At 40.7% G+C, this 18730-nt stretch overlaps 1 protein-coding gene across 4 annotated transcripts in view; it reads right to left on the reverse strand.

The window, feature by feature from the left end:
- The window catches only part of MAPRE2 (microtubule associated protein RP/EB family member 2), a 100603-nt gene that overhangs the window by 18357 nt on the left and 63516 nt on the right, over positions 1-18730 (reverse strand). For all 4 annotated transcript variants that reach the window (XM_075744146.1, XM_075744144.1, XM_075744145.1 and 1 more), the window contains 2 exons: positions 8055-8200; positions 5830-6043 (listed from right to left, as the gene is read on the reverse strand). In XM_075744146.1, the coding sequence (XP_075600261.1) occupies positions 5830-6043; positions 8055-8200 (360 nt within the window). The remainder of the gene's footprint in view (positions 1-5829; positions 6044-8054; positions 8201-18730) is intronic.

The following is an 18730-nucleotide window of genomic DNA, read 5'->3' on the forward strand; positions in this document are numbered from 1 at the left end:
CTATCATAAATGAAGGCTTTTGTTTAAATTTAAAATAACCAACATTTTAATGGCAACTCTTAATTGGTCTCAACTGAAACCTCTATTTTCTCTAGAAACATCTTCAAGCATGCAAGCATTCATTTTCAATGGATGAAACTATGGCACATAGACTTAACAGAAGAGTACAATTTAAAATTTGAAATGCTCTTAAAAACATGCATTTTCTAAAATTCAACTGTCTGCTTAGCTTTAAGGAGAAAGCAGTCTCAAAAGGAAAATCTGAATGAAAATATGTGAAGAAATGCATACTGAAATACAAAAGATCATGCAAAAATGTGAGCAACACAGACATTTGAACCACACCCATAGCACACTGAAAATTAAGACAGCAATTTTCACCACTGGTTTTCAAACACAGTCTTTTTCTAGAAAAAAGGCCCTGGCTCCTGCACTGCAAGGACCGTTGCTTCGTGGTCTAAATTCTTAGGCTCAGTGGGTTTAAAAATTAAACTCTCATGCTGGCAGAGGGGGTGTGTCTGTACTAAGGCTGAGCCACTTTCCTCTCCACCTCCCGGGCCAGCACTGTCACTGCACATGCTGTTCCCATCGGCTGGTACAATTCCTTGGCCTCGTATGAACTAGGCACAAAAGCATTTTCAGTTTGTTGCCCCGTGGCTCTTCCTATCTCCAGGCTCTGCCACGTTGCCCTGGAGCAACGCACCACTGGGAGCAGAGGTTGCCAACCTGGGGAAAAAGGTGCCATGTTTTGGTGGAAAACAAAGAAAAAAACCCCAACCAAACAACCATTAGAAGGAGTTCTGTAGTCCCTCAGGAGTCCCTAATTGTATCACTAGCTGCTAAAACAAAGACTGGTTTTGCTGAGTATTTTTATCCCTCAAAATTAATTTATAGCACATCTGCCACAGTAGGATATACTGTTTCCCTAAAGAAAATCAGTATTTTTCTTGCATAATTGGCTCTTCGATGGCACACACATTATATATAAAGCATCCGCACACAAACAGTTTATTCTGCCCTGGTTATTTTCCCTGTCATAGCGTGAGTATTTTTAGCCCTCATGTGATCCTCCAGTATTTTCCAGCTCTGCTTTAGTCATCCTGCTCTCACTGAATATTTCAAACAGCCTTCGGATCTAAGAATCTCTCACATTTTTAGCTTACATGTAAACAACTAATTTTATTAAGGTGTCTTTTACCCGTGTATTTTTGACACCCCACGCCCATACATGAAGCAGTGCTCCATGGAGATTTGCTCTGACACACAGGAATACTTACGTAAGACACTAAGCTAAAATCCTGACAACCTGATCACCATTTTCAATTTGATCAGATGAAGCTTTTTCTGTTATTTTCCACAGGGAGCATCAGAACTGGCACAAACAGCAGTGCCCTAATATTTTAATCCCTTACCATAATTTCGACTCTACATCTGCAGGCTGTTTAGGGCTGCGTTAGCGAAGAGCGGAGGCTGCAGGAGATGGAGAGGCGGCTCAGGGCTGGCAGATGGCGTTATATCTAAAAGCAGCTGTAGTGCCGTTGGCAGAGAGCCTGCAGCGGTGGGCTGCGCGGCTGGCTCCGCTCCTTGAAGGATGAAAACATACTCGTTCCCCCAGCAGGGAGCTGCATTTACCTGGCAAATCCTTGCTGTTCCTACTATTCCTAGAAGCAGCCTTTTACAGGGGCTACCGAAGCCACCCATCCTCTGTACCGCCGTCAGCTCGGCAACAAATCGGCTCTGTCTCTCCAGGAGGGGACGAGGCAACGCGAGGGTGGCACAGCAGATTAGTTGTAGGGACCTATTTATGCTTCCATTTCCGAGCTGCATTATCCCTGACCTGGCTGACTCCTCAGTCGGATCGCCTTTGGAAGGGGTAGGGCCGTGGCTGTTGGACTGCTCCACGATGAACACAAAACCTGGTGCATTTTCAGATTTCTCATTTTGGTTGGTTTTAAAAGCATTTTTAAAAAATGAAATAAAGGCCACACTCTGCATTTGCAGAGATATAGGTAAATACCCATGTATAGGTACGGAAAGCAGCTACCCGAGACTACAGATCTTGTCAAGCTTTAGCATCAGATTAAAATACCAAAAATAATTCTAACTCATGGCAACTACCTTTTTGGGTAAGCTTTCAGAGCAGGCTTTAGGGATTTGACCCCTTTCTTGTTAATTGAAAGGCATATCTTAGACTGCCTCTGAAAAATCAGAGTTAGAACAGAGTGTTATAAAGTGGTTATGAATAATTAAAGAGATCAGCACCTCTTAAATCACTCAAAAACAAAATTCTGGCAAAAGGCACTGGAAGAGTTAGTCCATGGAAAAACAGGAATCATCTGAAACACATACGACATTAGTAATAGCTAAATAAATTGTTCCTTTAGAAATTTATATATTTGATTAATTTGAACAGGCATATTTAAAGGTCTGTCAAAACCAAAAATATAGTGAATGAGTACCCACATATCTACTTGCTCCTGATACTAAACAATAAGTGCATACATTTATGTATGTTCACTGCACACTGTTTAAAAACTTTTGGATTATGTTCAAAGATCTTCTGGGTTCTTTATTTTCTCTCACTGTTGCTTCTTTTTGTTTCATTAATGAACTGAAACAAGACAATACTAAAATTTCAAAGCTTCAGTGGAGAGCAAATCACACAAATTAAAAGTGACATTAAAAAAAAAGAAGAAAATGTACAAAAAAGAGAGAAGCTACTGTGGCAAACTGCTACAGATGCTGGCAAATGCCTACTGCACTGGCATAAAAGGTTATTGCATCAAGCAGCCCACAATGTTTACTGCTCCCACAACAAAGTCAGTGGAAATAAAACCATGCCCAAAACCTCAGCCATTTCACTGAAGATCCAAGAACATAGAATAACAAAATAATCAACATAAAATTTATAGATAGCAGTTTAAACTATGCCACCTGATGCTGCACTTACTCATGGCCATGTATTCCCTCTTTGTGCTTGTATCATCAAGGAAGACGAAAGTCCAGATGGGGTGGGGAATTCTTAACCTGCCACAGGAGAACTCATGAGACCTTATCTTTTTTGCCTTCTTAGTACAAATGGCTAAGCTTGTTTTACTCACATTATGGTTCCTGTAACAACTGTAATGAATACTCCTCCAGTTAAGTGTGCATGAGCATGCACAGACACACACACGACAGAGGTACAGAAGCCCATCTTTCATGGTTATTTCCCAACTACTTGCTTCCACATCATCCCAATTTACTTCCAAACAGCAGGAGATGAGGCATGCACAAGCTTGCAGATGCTTACGGCGCTCCTCCCAGAGTGTCCTCTAACAAGAGGCACCCAGTAAGGGCTCCCATCTTCAAGCAATCAGGTTACACAATGTGGGGAGGTGAGGCACAAAGGCACAATACATCAGGGAAATAAAAATGTGCTCACCCAGAAGCTGAATAAATCTAAGAATGACTGACACCTAAATGAAATAGTTCTGTTCTAAAATGCAGGCAGCAATGCAAGCTGCACCTCTCATTTCACCTAGCATCATGTAATGTCTACACACCACCCTCCTACCCGCCCCCAGCTCAACAAAAATTAAACTAGTGTCCTGTCTGTCATACTTCTGGACAATATTTAAGTTGTTCCTTAATAACGAAGGAAGCTTTCCATGAAAAAGCTAACTTCCACAGCCACAGAATCTTACCAAAGATCATTATATTATACCTCAGTTATCCTATTCCATACAAGGGCTGAGGAGGCACGGGACACACGCATCATACAACCAGCAACACGACACCAGATCACCCCGTTACCCTCCGTATTAGCTGGCTGGTTCCACTCCAGTAGCTATTCTATTTCTCTAGGATTGTCACCTCCACAACTTTAATTTGGATGACACGTTTGTGACTTTGGTATAAACGGACCATCTGCAAGAAGAATTAACAAGCAGGGTAAAGTCTGTATTTAATAAAATTGTCTTTTTCAATTTCTCAATTGGATAACACCATGACATTAGCACTTGGGTATTTTTGTTTTCAAAGGAAGTGCAAGACATCACATGGGAAATTATAGCATACCAGGGCCCTGAATTTCAAAAGTTTAGACACAAGACGGTGTAAAACAGAGATGTAAACAAGCTTTAAAAGTCCAGAGCAGCACTGGCCTGCTATTAGGTGCTCAATTTCCTGGAAGCACTAATGAGCTGAAGGCAGCTGGCCAAGTATGCCCCACTTTGACGTCAGAAGTGATCAGAGCAGAACACTGAAATCTGGGTATGAATCCAGAGCGTATGCCAGCCTAAAACAGAGGGTGCCTCATACCTGCCCCTTCCCTTTGCCAGCACTGGTGCATATCTGAGCCCATGAGAAGACAGGTCGCAGAATTAAGCCAACTGAAAATCATTATTTGAGGACTGGGTTAGTATGAATAAAGCAAACCCAGGACAGAAAAATAAAGGAATTAAGTGTGTGAGCATGTGTGTTTCTGTATGCACAAACCTATATATGTATAGGTAACCAACCCCTGTAACACTCTTTCAGCGATTATTTTTTTAAAAATGTTAGCTGCTCCCTTATTCACTTAACTCTCAGCTATCCAAAAATGGCATCTGCTTAGTGACCAGTCGTGCCCATATTACATAAACATCAAAGATCAGACTTAGTCCTTTGGCCTGTTCCAGAAACACTGTTGTGGTTTAGCCCCAGCTGGCAACTGAGCCCCAAGCAGCCCCTCACTCTCTCCTCCCCGGTGGGATGGGGGAGAGTATCAGAAGGGCAAAAGTGAGAAAACTCGTGGGTTTCGATAAGGATGGTTTAATAGGTAAAGCAAAAGCCACGCACGCAAACAAAGCAAACCGAGGAATTCATTCACTACTTCCCATGGGCAGGCAGGTGTTCAGCCATCTCCAGGAAAGCAGGGCTCCATCACACATAACAGCTACTTGGGAAGACAAATGCCATCACTCTGAATGTGTCCCCCCCTTCCTTCTTCTTCTCCCAGCTTTATATGCTGAGCATGATGTCATATGGTATGGAATATTCCTTTGGGGTCAGCTGTCCCAGCTGTGTCCCCTCCCACCTTCTCGTGCATCCCCAGCCTACCTCACTAGCAAGGCAGTCTGAGAAACAAGAAAGGCTTCGACGCTGTGCAAGCACTGTTCAGCAACAACGAAAACATCCCTGTTGTCAGCACTGTTTTCAGCACAAATCCAAAACATAACACCATACAATCTCCTATGAAGAAAATTAACTCTATGCCAGCAAAACCCAGTATAAACACAAAATAAAAAGTTAGAAGACAGAGGTATCTTTGGGAAAGAGCAATAGTTTTATGTTGCTCACTTAAGAGGACTAGTGGACCTGAACAATAAGCACATCTAAAACCACCATTCGTTTTGTCCTTCTGGTCAGTCCTTAAGATTTAGAAGCATTTCACTCACCATAAAAATTAATAAAATAGAAATCAGCCTGTGCTAGCGATTTCCTGTAAGGGTGGAAGTGTGAGAGAGAAACACACTTCATTTAGTGTTCTTGAATACACTCACACACATCACATTAATCGAGAAGAAGGTTAAATGCCTTTGTCTCCACAATCAGGCATCACTAGAATCCACATCATTTACATCAAGGGTTCAGTGGGGGAGACCCTACACCTGATAGGGCTGGGCCAAACTAGAGCGCACCACAAGAAGTTAACTGCTGCCATCTCAGATGCTAAGCCTATGACAAGGCAAAAAGAATGGCCCACCCAGACAAGGAAATAATTTTCAACTGGTATTTATGTAAAATGGATCACAGTTTATAATCATCTTCAGAGATAGAAATGGAATTCTTGAAGAAGCAAAATACCTGCAGTCGGAGAGTTTGCGTGGTGAGACTTTTTGGGCAGGTTGAAGATTTGTTCACCAGGATCTGGCGGGGGAAGAGCGTCTTGGCCTTGTCGAGCTTCCACGGGATCATACTCCTTCCCATCATAGTTAGCGTCAAAGAACTTCTTAAACCATTGAATGAAATCTAAGTTGTCTTGGAAGCGCCCTTTGACCAGTTTTTCCACGGGAATTACCTGAAAGGTAGAATAAAGGTTCCAGTAATATATAATTGTTATTTTTAAATATACAAATTACATATACATGCTTCTCTGAAAGAAAAAAAAATCTGCTAACTATATTGGCATATATTGCTCTGCCATTGTTTTCTTCCTAAAAGAAAGGAAATTATGGTAGATTTGGAAGAGCTCTTAAGAAATAAAACTGAAATAAAATGAAGACCCAGCCTTTGAAGTGGCTGTATAGTGGGTGTATGTAAGCCTTTATAACTGCTGTTCCACAGAGTTACTCCTTTTTTATTGCAGCAACAGCCATGATGAATGAAGCTGTTCTGGGAGTAACACTACATTCAACTAACTAGGGATTTCTGTTTTTAATGGACATGCTCAGTCGGGCATACTAAAAATGAACAATTCTTCGAAAGGTCCAGATAGGAGTTTCTTGCTCTCTTTCCTACTGTTTGAACTACAAAAAATGCAGCAGCTTTTCCAAGACACGCTGAAGTTCAAACCAACTTACATTTTGGTAGTACACGTTCATCACATGAACTAACCCTGAGGTTTTAACCTTGTCATTTTTTTCCATTCCATATATAGCTATACATAGAACAGTTTGTGGACACGCAGAAGTTGACTAAAATGCCTATAAAGTTCTAGTAAAACAAAGGCAGGCGATGGGAATGTCTCCATATCCACACCCTGCAAATTTTTTCACAGAAATGAAGCCTCCAAAAGGTGCCTTGGGCCAATATTACAGTGTAAGGAGGTGGTTCAGCATTACTCTGCAGGAGGCTCAAGCTTCCCAGACGCTGTGGGCAGACAGGGACTACGAAGGGAATGCTGCAGAAGGAGGGCTGCCCTGCTTTGCTTAATTCATGCAGCTGATTGAAGAGCCAAGTTAAATGAATCTTAATGCCTCCAGAATGCATTCAATTTTCAGTTGGAAATAGGGTACCTAAAACTATTGCAATTTTCATTTCTTCTTCAAGGTTAAGCCAACTGTGCAGCATTTTATAAGTTTATGATATTCCTACAAGGATTAATGTAGCATTTTGCATGTCCTTCCAGCTTGTTCCTTTCGTATCTTAATTCTGCATTGAGAAAGTATAGCAAGTTTGCTCCCTACAGAAAAATTGACAACGTTAAGTTTATTAGGCTTTCCAATGTTTCACCAACAATTTACACTGTAAATAGAACATTTCAGGAAATAAAAAGGGGTTTCCACTGCTTTAAAAAAAGTCTTACAGGACACTCTAGAAGACTGTTTAAATTTCAGAATAAGGCAACACTAAAAGCCAGAGCAGAACCTTAAAAGGATATACAAGTAGTACATCTGTGTAAAACAAAAAAGTGTGACAACATAACTTTCATTACTCATTTTTATCAACACAGTAATTTATATTGGTGAGTCCATCAAACTCACACATTCAAACATAAACCAATACCTTATGGCTGAACAAGCCATTTTCTAAGAGCCCGCCATTCTTAACTTTACAAGATCACATGTGGTGGCCAACTATCAAATAATTGGATGAATTATTCCAGCTCTTGAATAGTTTAAATTCCTTAAACCCCATTTTGGACAAGAAACACGGAATACTTATAAGAACAGCATATTTCTAAGTTATTTGGTTGGAAATTCAGGTCACCAGTAATTTTACTATATCTAAAATTAAGGTTCACTGATGGTAAGGAATTTCCAACATATGTTTTTTTTATCAAAAGGGTCTCTGATATTAAGATACAATGAGTTAAGCTGCACAATTCCTCAGCGGACAGATGGACTCAATTTTCACTTTGTACCTAAATGGAACATGCCAAATTTCTTCCTTCGTGCCTAAATACCCTTTTCAGTTAATAACAGGTCAAGAAGAACCTTCACATACAACTTGTAACTCCAGTTCTCAGCACTAAAGTTGAAAAAGCAGACTAAGTATTCCAAAGTTTATTTCCCCTATTTATTGACTTCACCCAGTTCATACAACTTTTGAAACTTGTAGTGATTGAAATACAAATACAGAATGCCTACCTTATCCACATTCATTCTTTTAAATGATGCTTGCAGAAGTTTGAAGTTGTGAATGTACTCATGCTCCAGCTTTGCTTGAAACTTTACTTTCTTCAAGCTAATGCAGCCTGGGAACAACATGTCCATGAACTGGCAGTAAGCTGCTCCTATAACAAGAGAATGTATTGACGTTAATCCAGATGCACCCAGCTAAGACCAAATGGTGTTTAATGACATTAGCAGAAAGCATGAGCAGAAAGCAACCGTGCTGAGTAAGTCCCTGCTGTAATTCAACCTAACACTATGCACCCAAGATCTACTTGTCTAATGTACATTGAGCAGTGTGACATATTAACTTGGGCTTTTTCCATTCAGTCTGGATGCACGATGCACTGCTGTGTAGCATCTGAAGAACCACCATGACTAATGCAAAGTAAATCTTTCTTCTATTTAAAACTGATGTTCTTGGAGTCCCTATAAACAGTAGGACTGTCCATACAGTGAGATGATCACAGTCAAAATGGAAATCTCTTAATAAGCTCCCTCAATCTTCACAGCCCCCTGAATTCAACCAAGACAACATGTTCTTTCTTCTGGCACTCGTAGCCGATGCCGATCAAGTCCAAGGCAATCACTTAAGATTATATCAAACCACAACTTAAAATAAATTGTAAAGCTCCATCTTGTTAAAACATACTAGCCAGTTCCCACCCTCCAAACCAAACATCTTTACTGATTTTCATCTCCTGAGAAAAGCATTTAAATAAGCAGACTTTAGCATAGTCCACTCATAGATTTCAGAAGCTGGGCTGCCAGCTTTAGTTCTCATTCAAAACAATAAAGTTTCTAAGTTGAACTTTGAGGGCTATCTGAACTTACATATTAGTAGGTAAGGGTGTGTGTGTGTGTGTGTAACTAATCCAGCACAGAGCTGCAAGTACATGAAAAACATTCTAAAGAGCATACTGAGCACAGCTAATAGGGATAGCCTTTTCTCGTATGCAGGGAGCTTCCTCCTACAGCATTATCACGTCATGGTCATTTGCAAAATAAGTTTTTACCGTTGACACGCTCAAGTGTTTGGAAATTAAGACTGAAAATGTTTGAGGAAATCAGAGGAAAACCAATTTCAGTTCTTCTTCAGAACAGAGTCTTCTACAAAATGCTTTATGCTCAGCAAAGATGCAGTGAAGTCCATTTCTGGAGCAGAGGGCTATGTAGAGCACGCAGCCCCTCCGCTTGAGCATACAGGGCACAGAAGTGATTGCCTGATTACTCGTGACAAGTTCAATTTCACTTCCACAAAAAGGATTTTTGTACATTTAGTGTAGATCAGTTTTGAGAAACAAGTGTCTAGATCTCACCTAGCAGTTCAGCTCAGTATCAACAACGATGATTTTTATCGAAAAATAATTCTGCTTAGTGCTGGTACAGAAACCCAATTAACAGACACCTGGCTTGTCCAGTTTTACAGGAGGGGCAACAACAACTCGAAGTTTAAGGCATTTTTCTCCATGGGTATGCATGTGTTTTGACAGGGCCGACTTTTATGCATGAGATAGTTCTCATTCTCTGTATCCACTCAACCATCATATGAAGGGTTACAGAGCTCCTAACTTCCCAAAAAGAGAAGCAGAGTTTAAGACTGGAGTCCAAAACAGTTTCCCAAAATACCGATATGAGTTTTGCTAAGAGACTTAACAAGATCAGGCTTTAGTGCTGAAAACCACTGCCATTTTTTAAAAAAAACTTCTCTTCACGTTGCCTGGCTTTGTGGGGTAAAACTTATTTAAAAATCTGATTTTCCAAGGACACCTTGTGCTTAGCTGTTTGCAATGGTTTTGATATGATTAGGAATCAAAGTAAAATATTCCCTAAAGGAAAAGGATCCTTCTGGCAAGTTACAAACATCAGATGACAAATTTGCATCTTCTTATAGAAAGCTATATAAACACAATTAGTTATTCAAAACTCATCCTCAGCAAGGGAACTGGTAAATATGTAGCAACAGAAAAATGACATTACAATTAAAAGCATGGATATACAGATAATGCATGGCTTGACTACATTTATTACTATTTAATTTCATGCAAAAGGATTATTATGCAATCATTTCATGTTATAAATTGAATTTGTTCCTAACTCTGTCCTTTCATCCTCCCCATACCCCAATTATAAGCTTTACTCTGATATCTAAGTAATTGCCTGAAGGCCTTGAAAATGCACTGCGCAACCTTTCATCTGGATCCTTTTAGAAAACTAGAAACCCAAAATGTTCACATGAGATTTTCTCCTTTTGCTGGTAACGCAAATTCCTTCTGCATGCCTCTAAATAGGGTCTTACTAGGTTTAAGACTCTAGTTATGGTATTTCCTCATGTTTTCTTCCCATCATGCTGGCGGTTGTTTCTGCACGTTTGCCAGCCAGGAGGTGGTCCTGGGTCTGCACGATACTCGAGGGCAGAAAACACTGGACCGTGTCCACACGACAGCACAAACCTGGTCTCTGATACACCACCGAAGCCAGCTGCCAGGCCATTTCCCCAACAGGAGGATTTTATTACATTGGCAAACACAATTCATTAAAATGCTCCTTCCCGAAGTACAGAGGCAACACATACAAACATGGACTCAACTCAAGACGGTAAACTACAAAGAGAGAGAACTCTTCTCGACTCCCAAAAGGCAGAGACCTGCCTACTACAGCAATGGGAGAAAGTAAAAATATCATCGCAGTCAACTGGGACTACCTGATTATGGACATCGAGGTTATGTATATATGTAATATTATACAGGTATTTTTTTATACTATAAAATTTTATCCCCTAAAGCTTGTAGCTGTCACATTGCATTCGAGTGCTAAACATCAGTGCAGCAGAAAGGGGATGCTACTTTCTACGCTGCCCATTGCTGAGATTTCCTGGAGGCAGCAGAAAGAGCAGCCCTACTTAAGTCATGCAAGATTGCAATGCCTTTACCTCACAGCGACAGCATACGGACACATGGTTCTCTGCACCCCAGCATATTGGATAGCACTTTAGGCCTATAACTGATGCTTCAATGCAGGCGCATGGGAAAGGAATATTTTTAACAGAACATAAAGATGCCTTGCGACATACCTCTTGCATAATTTACATGAACAAAAGGATTTTTATGCCATTATATTTTATTCAACATTTTAAAAGTTCTTTACGTTTTCTGAAAAAGAAAAAAAAAAAATCCTCAATACCAACACCCCACCCCCCAAATCTAACAAATCTATACACAGGAGTTGAAAACATACTACCTGTCCAGAATGGCTCTCAATAAATCTGTCTCTATGACCAAAAATCTTTTATATGCATGAAAACATGCACATACAGACACAAAAAAGAAATCATTTGAAATCTGCTCAAACAAAAGATGAAAACTACAGCTGGTGGCACTGCAGAAGAGGGATCAATATTAAAAACCTCTTATCCTGTATTAGTTAACAAGCAATTTTAGAATCACTGGCTAAAAGTCCTTTCATATTTTGATCTAGAATATTGATGCAGCCATTAGTTATGAAACCTATTCACAGGCTGGACTCCAAAACCAACCCGCAAGCATGGCTGTGCTGGATTACACCCCCAGAGGCCGCTACTTTTGGGCCGATAGCAAGCGGAGAAGAGCCCAGCAGCATTACAGAGCTTGCAGGTGCTTGCTGGGCTTCCCGCAGCGGGCTCAGGGCAGAGCAGGCAGCACACGCCAGCGAGAGGACTGCGCCCACGGGGCCAGGCAGGTAGGCAGCTGCCCCAGGAGGGGAAGGGATGCTGGGGAAGAATTAAGACACAAAATAACAAACCAAGAAGTGAAAAGGTGGTTGCTTAAAGCTTTTCAAATTGAAGAGTTTTGCCGCACGCAGTGGTAAAGCTGGAAGCTTCTACCCAGTCTAGAAAATCACAACATTTTTCAGAGTTGTAGATAATCTTTTGCTAGTCCCCCCATTGCTCAACAATGCTGAATTCATTCTAGCTTTTGTCGTATACTGTCCCTGCTTCTACGTTTCCTTCCCAGACTGTCCATACTGACTTACAGTTTGCTCTGAAGCATACGCACTCCGCATCGTTACAGATTTTCAGTTTCTCTCCTTTCTCCTCTTCCATCTGGAGGTTGATGAATCCAAAAAAGCAAACAAGTATTTTCTTGATAATCAAATGCACTTCTGCTCCTGACTATTTAAAGCACAAGGAAATTGAAGGAGATAATGAAAACAAGAGAATCCGGTTTTCCTGTAAGATTTACCGCTTGGTAAAGCTCCTAGATTTCAGCTGGAGAGTAAGATTACATCCTTGGTATTTCTGGCATTTATATGTTTATAAAGGAAAATGAAAATACTATTTGCGAACCAACTTCTTTAAATATAATGTATTTAGTACTTAATATACTAATAAAGTATTTAGTAGAAATACTATACTATAAGCTGAGGTGTGCCCAAGTTAATATTTGTCGCCTATAGGAGGAGTCAGGTCGATCCTTCACATCAATCGTTAGAAGACTCTGTCCCTCCCAGTTCATCCCTGCGGTGCGCGGGAGCAAGATCCCAGAAGGTCACAGAGAACCACACCAGCCAACATGGGAACGCAAAGGGCCCATGAAAAGACAGGCCTTGTCTGGGGGGGGGGCCGCTTTGTTTTCATCCTGATGTCCAAACCACAGCAAAAGGAGCTAAGGGCAACACTAGAAATTTGCTATAAACACTTAGTAAGAATTTTGTTCTAAAATGACATGCAATTCAAGTTTAAACCTTTTAACCAGTTTTACTTTCACAGTCATTTTTGAAAACTCCCGTTTGGGAAAAAGGCTGACCATACCTTTTTCTGTAATTAGAATTTTTTGTTTGTTTGTTTGCTTTGAGGAAATATTTTTCAGATAATCCAAGTACATATATCCAGTCACGTTAGATACAAATTCCTTCAAGTGATTCATTCCCCCCAAAGCTGCAACAACCTGACCACGCATTTGGAAAATAGACGATCATTTGTATGCATAATAGTCATCAGCACTTCAGTGCACTAGAGCAGTGGTTGCCAATACTGATGGGAAGCTGCACAAACTCGGTATTTCTATTGCTGGGCTAACAACAGAAAAGGCAGTAACTTGCAAGGAGCATGTGTGACCTAATAGTTTTGATAAGAAAGGGGAAAAACCCACAAAAGGCCAACAATCATTGTTTACGGTACAGCAGTAAACAGTTTACAGTACAGAGCACTTTTACCTCAGGCTGCCTAGAATTGCTTCCGTGGGAGTGACGTTAAGATGGGGTTTTGACTTAGATATAGTATAGATTTTCATTTAGATTTCAAATATGGGTGTTCTGTTATGCCACTCAAGGCTTTTTTAAAACTGGGCATGCCTGTGAGCATAAAGTTGTGTTACATATAGCCGCATGTTTAAGAAATAGCACAATTCACGTTAAGCACTCTATTGGAGACTACAGTCTTCAAATTCCTATTTGCATTTCCAGCAGCACCTATATGACCTAAGATATAGGTAAACACAACTGTACTTTTCCAATTAAAAAAAAAAAAGAAAAAGAAAAAGATTTAAGAGGTTTCAGCCCATTTCCTGATGAATGTTCAAGCCCACATCACTTTACTGTCTGTTTCGCTGTAGAGAAGAAAGCATTCATGGGGCTGTGCATCTTCATCCTTCCCAGCAACAGTCTTGGGAGAACACTTGAAAAAGAAAGACGATGACTAAAACTGATGCAGATTAGAGTCCAGCCCTGCACTCCTGCACAGTTGTATGAGCACAGCTGCCTCAATGAGGGCAGAGCGAGTACCTGCATACAGATGGGAGCTTCTGAAAGCAATGCTGCCACCCCAGAAAACAGCCTACAGAACTCTGTACCTCCTACAACCTTAACGAAGGTCCTTGAGATACATGCATCTAATCGACATCTGCTTCAGTAAATCCTACTCTGCACAGGTGGGGCATTTGTATGACGTAATTCAGAATATCCAGTGATCGTTTTAAATAATGCATGTGGGAGGGAGGTTTTCCCCTGCGTTAACTTGTATTCTCTTTTTCGTAAATATGTAAATTGTTAATCTGCTCATAAATTATACACAGCAGAGGTCTTAATACTTAATTTTTAGCAATAATTTATTTTGGAATTCATTAATTTTTCAACAGGAAGATCAGAACAATTTCAGAAAACACAGTTCCCACTTAAAATAGCTGCGTAACTCATAATTCCTAAAAAAAAGTAGCATGCAAAATCTAACAAGCTTTTTCAAAAGGGGGGAAGATCAAGCAATTGACTGCAAGTCAGTGCTATGAGTAATTAAATAATAATTTAAAAAAGTAAAAACCTTGTTTTAGTTCTATTCCTCCTGAATTCTTAATGAATGACATTTAAAAAATATAAATTATTGGCTGAAACACTCATGATACTGCTTTGCAGGTTTCCTCAAAGTTTTAGAAATGATCTTAAATCCAATCATTAACATCCATTATATCCCTCTAATCCTAAACATCATATGGAAGACATTAGAGAGTCATTGACACTAAGCATCCTCTGTGTTGCATGACCTCAGGACAACATGCCAGTTCCTTGAAACATGGCTTGGTTACAGAGTGCAAATGGGATCAAGCCGTGTTTTAATCGTGTTTCCAAGTTGCTTTAGAGACCCAGCCTTTGCAAGGCTGCAAACTGGAAAAAACCCAAAACCACTGATGTTGAAACATGCTTCGGCTTCGCAGGCACTAGCACACCGGGTTGTACAGAAATCATGCTGGCACCAAATGCTCCAACAGGGTCCTATAATGCAGATTTCAGTCATACACGTGTGTGAAGTTATGGGTTAATGTAGGCACTGAGCAAAATACACCTTCTGAGACATGAAAAAACAAATCTTATGCAGTTAAGCCACAGAATACAGCCTGTTTGCATGTGTATACACACAAATGACATGCAGAAGAAAAAGCCCTTCTCACCATCTATCTGTCTGGCCAGTACCCTTCTTCTCCAGCCACCTCAGCCCTGCTCAGAAAGATCTTTGCTGCATGCAGCAGAGAAGAGCGGGCTCTCACGCAGCGCTGCCGGGGAGGCAGCAAGCCTGGCACCCCGCTCCCTGCTGCTGCCCAGGGGCCTGAGGCTGGGTGGTACCAGAGGCACGATGGCCGCCATGCAGGGGGCTGGCGAACAGCCCCACGCTGATGCACCCCCTGGAAGCCGAACACCTCCGACACCCTCCACAAGCCAGGAACGTCCCTCCTCCCTGCATGGCACTGGTCGCAAGGGACAGCAGCCCGCAGAGGCTGTGATGGAGATCTCCCCCAAATCCCCAGCCAGAGAGGGAACACAAAGTCAAACAAAGAATGACATCTGCCCTACCCTTACACTGCCTGCCTGCGAGATCGGGGGGGTGGGTGTGTGCACGCGCGTGTGGAGTATCCACAAAACGTATGTATAAAGGGACTATGTATTTTCACAGGAGGAACGCCAGCTGAGATACAGTACTGGCTACAGTAGTCACCACATGAGAAATTCTCTGTGGCAACACCCAGGGCATCAGCAGAGAAAGCATCACAGTCTAAAATTTGAAAATGTCAAACCACGTGCTCTCTTTATAATACGGTCATTTATTAAAAGCAAGGCAAAAAACCCCAACCACCTCGCATTTAATCCTTGATCCTTGCATACAAATCCTGAAAGACAGAAGGTCTGTATGCACTGGAGGCCAGACAATTTGCAAGTTTATAATTCTATTGAGAATTTTCAAATGCAGGAAGCGGGGGAAGATTCTGTATCTCCTTAACCTCAAAGGATCACACAAGTATAGCTAAGCCAGAAATTATACCTCACTTAAGGCTGCATTTTCCTTTCTATATATATTTGCCATTTCTAGCTTCCTTGCTCATAATTTATATAGCTTGTACACTTTGTGTTGTTTCTTTTTTAATTCATATGCAAGCCCTCCATAGTCTCCTGCCTGACTCTTATTTTGAATATACTCTCATGCAGCAGCCAAACCCTCATGAAAAGCCCTGTAACACTGTTCACTTGGTATTCCCTATAGATGAAAAACAGCCGTAGTGAAGAAAATTCAGTTGTAAGCTGTTTAGTCAGAATTCTTTTTAAGAAGCCACTGTGTATTCATTACAAAAATAGCATGACTCCTAAGAAACAACTAGTATCATAATTCATTTGAAAAACTCCTATTCGCCAAGCCTATGGGTGTTGCACATGGGATCCTACTACATTAAATCCACTCAGTTGTTCTCTATTATTTTTCATTCATGTATCAAATTAAATGCTCTCAAGTCTAATGCCCATCTAAAGGCAACGCACTATGCCTTCAATTAAAACCATGGATTATAAATTTCATATGCAGGTTAACAACTTCGCAGGAAGTCAAACATGGAAACCAAACCCTGACAAAATGACACTCACCTAAAGTGAAGAGCATTGTATAGCTTTGAGATGCTTGGAGAGATTTTTCGCTCTGGAGTTGTCAAAACTAAATTACCAGAGGAGCTGCAGACTAAATTTAGACTCTCCGGGGCTGCATCCATCCATAACCTGGCCCTTTTGGCAGATCACTACTACAGCAGGCATTCAGAAAGCTCAGGGGACACTGCACTTAGCTCGGCCTACTTAGCAGAGACAAAAACACATGTAAAACTCCCAAAGAATACAAATACTTTATGACTAAGCCAGCCTCTTCCCTTGCTGCTTCTCATCGTAGCAGCTCCGTTCCTGTAAGTGGCAGTTGGGAAGCAGGCTAGTATTGCTACAGCATGTGTATTATCAAAGTTACTTCTCCACAGCAATGAGAAAAAGAAGGGCTGTTTGGTTGTTCCGTCTGTATTACGAACTGTCATGTTAAGCTTGAGGTACGGTCTGAATAAAGCCTTTACTGAAGGCAGAATATCACATTATTTCTTCTTCCCTAAGCTCAGAATGTCCAAAATTATGGCTAGGTTGGCTGCAAAATGTGGGCACCCGTGAGGTCTCACAGCCAGGTGCTGAACAGGAGCATATGCCACATCTAGGTAGCTCATACCTCCTAAAAGTAATGCCTTCGAGCATTTCATTCACACTCAGCATTCCTCCCCAAATGCAGTCCTCTTGCATTTAGCTTTTTCTGGCCTTTTGATTGCTCCTTATTAACAAAAATGAACAAGAACTGAATAGCCATATAACAGCATGACAAATCTTAATGTTTTTTTTCTCAAAAAGAAGAAAATGTCCATACAGTTTTATGGTAGGTTATAAAAATTAAGTTACAGTGGCTCTGCAGTTCCTTGTTAATGCTGTGAAATGCTTCACAGTTGTAAAGGGTTTCCCACATATTCCTTCTCTTTGAAGTCCTGGAGAAATGCTCATATTTTATGGAAACTACTGTTAAGCTGCGTGAAAGCTGCCAATGCTTCAAGGAACATCAGCCAAAGGAATGCCAGAATGAATGAGTTAGATCGGCCGTTCTTAAGCTACAGTCCATACCATGCTTGCTGGTGCTCTGCCTGTTAGCTAACTGGTCATTTGTGCTACTGTTCCTGTAGTTTCCATCCTGTAAACTACGCTAGAAGTACACTAAATAAACTATATGTACATTAAATAAACTACTTGGAGTTGACATGGTAAACTATATTAAATACAGAAAGATTCCCAAAGCTTCTTGTCCATCTGTCTACAATCCCTACACGTGCATGTCTTGCATGTGAGAAACGGACTATGCAGTCTCAAATGGAAAGGACCTAGTCCATAAGGCAACCACTGTGCTCTTGTGTCTGCAGTAATTAGCAGAGTTTAAATTCATCAGTTCAGAGAGCGAAGTCCCCGGGGCCACGGGAAGTACTGCGCTAGAATGCTTCTTCAGATAAGGAACTATTAAAGACCCTTCTGGGATAGTAATGAACATTAATGCAAAAATAAGAATGTGTAAGTATCAAGTTTGACTATTAGACCAAATGGGGAAATTCAAGTTTACATCTTTGACCTGTTAAGATGGGAATGTAAAAGCATCAGGTAACAACAGCAAGCAATACAATCCAGGAAGTTCTAAAAGAAGAAAAGAGTTAATTTTATACAGCGTGGAGTAAGAGCTCTAATCAGACGACCCTTTTTCAGTTTTTCCCTCGTGGTGCGTCCCAAAATCCTCACTGGAGGTCACAGAAAAAATTGTATAAGAAGCTGTATAATGAAATGGGACGGCGGGTTTGTGACAATTTCCATGCTTTTATCCTGCTTGCCTTACCCAGCTGAAGTCTCTCAATCTGATCTTCTTAACTATCTTTAACTCATTGTATTCTGCATAATAAAGTTTTTCTTAGATCACCTCTCTCCTATTCTGGGACAGGATTTTTTTTGTCTGGGTTTTTTTTTTTTTTTTGTAAGCCCACACACATTTAACTTGATGGAGAATTAACTTCAAAAGCTTCCTTTCAACTATTTATGAGCATATAAATAGCTATGCAGGAACAAGTCAATAACTTGTCTAGTATGCTTCCTGTTTCAAACAATGGCAACGGTTGGGTATTTTGGGATGAAAATGTCCATTTTCTTGTATCTTTCTATCTCCTTATAAGTGTGTGTGCATGTGTATATCTCTCTCTATATATATTTATATATAGCCACAGTCATATTTACACACATGTGCACACACATGCCCACGTGATTATTTTCTTTATGTATAATTCACCAAAAGAAAATACTTAGACTAACTT

Source organism: Balearica regulorum, chromosome 2 (genome assembly GCF_011004875.1).
Source record: "Balearica regulorum gibbericeps isolate bBalReg1 chromosome 2, bBalReg1.pri, whole genome shotgun sequence".
In the NCBI taxonomy this organism is placed as follows: Eukaryota; Metazoa; Chordata; class Aves; order Gruiformes; family Gruidae; genus Balearica; species Balearica regulorum.